Genomic DNA, 2,776 nt, shown 5'->3' with positions numbered 1-2,776 from the left:
GGGTTTATATAGGCCACGGTCAGCTGCACGTCCCTGCCAGTTTGTGTGGGGTTGTGACGGTACAAAAGAAGCGCAAATCGGTGTTCCGATGAAGTCCGTACGCTGGACCGCGATCAAGAACCTCACGCAGGAGTACATTGCGGCAAGCTCGTGCCATGGCATGGCCTACATCATGCACCCGAGGGTGTCTCTAACCGAACGGTAAAACACAGTGCTTGAGTGCTGTAACACGTTGTTTTATCCGTTCTTCTTCCTTTCCTTACACAGAATCTGCTGGTCGGTTGTGGTGGCGGTGTCCCTGAGCGTCTGCATATCGGCCATTGTCGTGGGCCACCAGAAATGGATCGAGAAGCCGATGATCGTCAGCTTCTCACCGAAACCGATCCCGGTGTGGAAGATTCCGTTTCCGGCCATCACGATCTGCCCGCAGACGCGCATCGACGTGGATAAGTTCAACATCACGGAGGTGTATCGGCGGGCACGCACCAACCAAACGCTTTCGGCTGATGAGTGGCGCAAACTGCGTGTCCTTTCGCACGTCTGCTCGTCGGTGATGCGCCCTAAAAACGATTACTACGGGCTGGGTGGGACTGAACCAGAGGTCGAGGTTGATGAGGAAGTGGTGCAGCAGCTCGACAGCATGTCGATTGAGTACAGTACGGTGCTGTCGACGTGCATGTGGAGTTTCAACTTCCGCTTGTGTTCGGCACTGTGGGCGAAGAAGATCACGGAGAATGGGATCTGCTACAGCTTCAACATGCTGTCGAGTGAGGAGCTTTACTCGGAGGATCAAGCGTTTCGGGAGCGTGAAATTAACGGGTACCTGCGAGCGGCAGGATTACACAAGTTTCACGCCGCACACCGACGTAGCACGGGTTGGACGATGGAAAACGGTTACACCAACCGGGAGGATCTGCTCGCGTATCCGATGAGGACGGCTAGTGGAGGGTTTAAGGGTGGAGCGATAGTGCTGATGAAGTCAAGCAACCGGCACCGGGAGTACGTTTGCTCGGTGAGTAGGAACGCGTGTGTAATCTCGGGATGCATTCAAAAGGGGTTGTTTTCACCATCAGGGGGCGCTGCAAGGATATAAGGTGACAATCCACCCACCGGACGAATTTCCCAGGCTGAGCGAGTATTATATTCGTGTGCCACCGATGCAAGCCGTGTCGGTAATCGTGAAACCACGTGTGCTAACCACTCAACGGAGTCTTCACCGACATCCACCCAGCAAGTACGAAGACCGGATCCAAGTAGGCCATGACTCATGCTTAAATACCTCTCCGTTTATACTCCATAGGCGGCAGTGCTTCTTCGCGGATGAACGGAAATTGCGCTTTTTTCGCGTGTATAATGAGCAGAATTGTGAGTTCGAGTGTCTTACGAATTACACGCTTGAGTCGTGTGGTTGCGTTACGTTTGCGATGCCACGTGAAAATACGACGCGTGTGTGTAGTCAGCAGGAAAAGCGCTGTTATAAGGCGGCCGTCACACGGCTAATGGAGTTGGATGAGGTGGCCATCTACACCGGGCAGGAGGTGTGCGAATGTTTGCCTGCTTGTACCACGATCAAGTACGACGTGGAGCTGTCGAATGATTGGTTGAATCTAGACGCGATGTTGGACTCGCTTATCCACAAGGAATCCGGCATGGAAGGGTACGTGTGAAGCGAATGTCCTTATGGGTGTAAAATTAATACGCTCGTCTGGTTGGTTTTCATCCATTTTCCAGCATCGAGCCGATGATACTGTACGTGTACTTCAAGGATAATAAGTTCCTGTACACCGAGCGAGTCGAGTACATGAATTTCAATGGTGAGCTGGCGAATTTTGGCGGCATACTGGCGCTCCTGTCGGGGATGAGTTTGACCAGCTTGGCGGAAATAGTCTACTATCTCACCGTGCGTCCACTTAGCCTTTGGCTGCAACGACGGTACACTCGAGTCAAGGTTGGCCCAACTGTACCCGTCTACCGGGTGCGACCTTGGATCCCGTAGGTCCCTTTACGAGCGTATCCTTAACCGATTCGGAAAGCACGCATGTGTTTTTTTTTACGACCCGCACGTGAGGTAAGCCGGCCTACGATCTTCAATGGTGCATTCGATTCGATAACGATCCAATCGGATCGGGCGTTTGTGGTGATGCATTTTAATCAGGCTCGCGGAATCTGCTTCACGATCACGCATACCCTCGTTCACAGTGGTGGCGAGTGTTTTATATCTTTCCTTCTTGCTTTTTTGTTTTCTTTCTCTCCACCCAACCCAACGAGTTTGTTCTGGGCGGTGGGTTTGCTCGGATCAATGTCGCCCGCCGGGAGGGAATACTCAATCTCGGTGCATTTAATCGTATGCTAATCGATTGCAGCGCCACCGATGTCGATCTCTGGGTAACTGTTGTTGTTACCGATCGAAGGAGCGATCAAGCGATCGAGTGATTGTTTACTCCCGTCGCCGGGGAGAGCACACGAAACGATTTCCTTGTTCGCTGCCTGTGGCTGGAACGCCGCTGTTTTGGTGGAAATTTCGCTACTAAAAAGAAAAAAAAGGTAAGCAAATCCAGCTGCAAGGAAGTGACGTGGGATGACATTCAACTTGAACACAGCACCGCTGGATCGCTGCATTCCACGGCGCTACAAACAAACAAACCATGCCATTCTAAAACCTCGTCGATTTCATCAAATGCTCGCGCCAAAAAACACCCACTGACACGTGGAAAACAAACAACTTGCGGGCCGGAACGATGTGTTTTGGAAATGCGCGAAACACCCACCTGGATGC

The 2,776-nt window shown here is 52.0% G+C and overlaps 1 protein-coding gene across 1 annotated transcript; it reads left to right on the top strand.

Moving 5' to 3' along the window:
- Positions 1–88: 88 nt before the first annotated feature.
- On the top strand, positions 89–1,996 carry LOC128727310 (pickpocket protein 28-like). The gene is made up of 5 exons (XM_053821208.1): positions 89–201; positions 268–1,012; positions 1,074–1,234; positions 1,301–1,657; positions 1,732–1,996. Exons 1-5 carry the CDS (start codon positions 89–91, stop codon positions 1,994–1,996), a joined length of 1,641 nt encoding a protein of 546 aa, XP_053677183.1.
- Positions 1,997–2,776: the final 780 nt, after the last annotated feature.

The sequence above is a fragment of the Anopheles nili genome, chromosome 2 (assembly GCF_943737925.1).
Source record: "Anopheles nili chromosome 2, idAnoNiliSN_F5_01, whole genome shotgun sequence".
Classification (NCBI taxonomy): domain Eukaryota; kingdom Metazoa; phylum Arthropoda; class Insecta; order Diptera; family Culicidae; genus Anopheles; species Anopheles nili.
The sequence above is the reverse complement of the archived record's forward strand: the minus strand, read 5'-3'. Positions and strand labels throughout refer to the sequence as shown.

What these genes read in the sequence shown, in the direction of transcription:
- LOC128727310 (XM_053821208.1), top strand. Translation starts at nt 89, where the DNA reads ATGAAGTCCGTACGCTGGACCGCGATCAAGAACCTCACGCAGGAGTAC. An exon ending in AGGGTGTCTCTAACCGAACG is followed by an intron (nt 202 to 267) that starts GTAAAACACAGT and finishes TTCCTTACACAG; the next exon opens with AATCTGCTGGTCGGTTGTGG. An exon ending in CACCGACATCCACCCAGCAA is followed by an intron (nt 1,235 to 1,300) that starts GTACGAAGACCG and finishes TATACTCCATAG; the next exon opens with GCGGCAGTGCTTCTTCGCGG.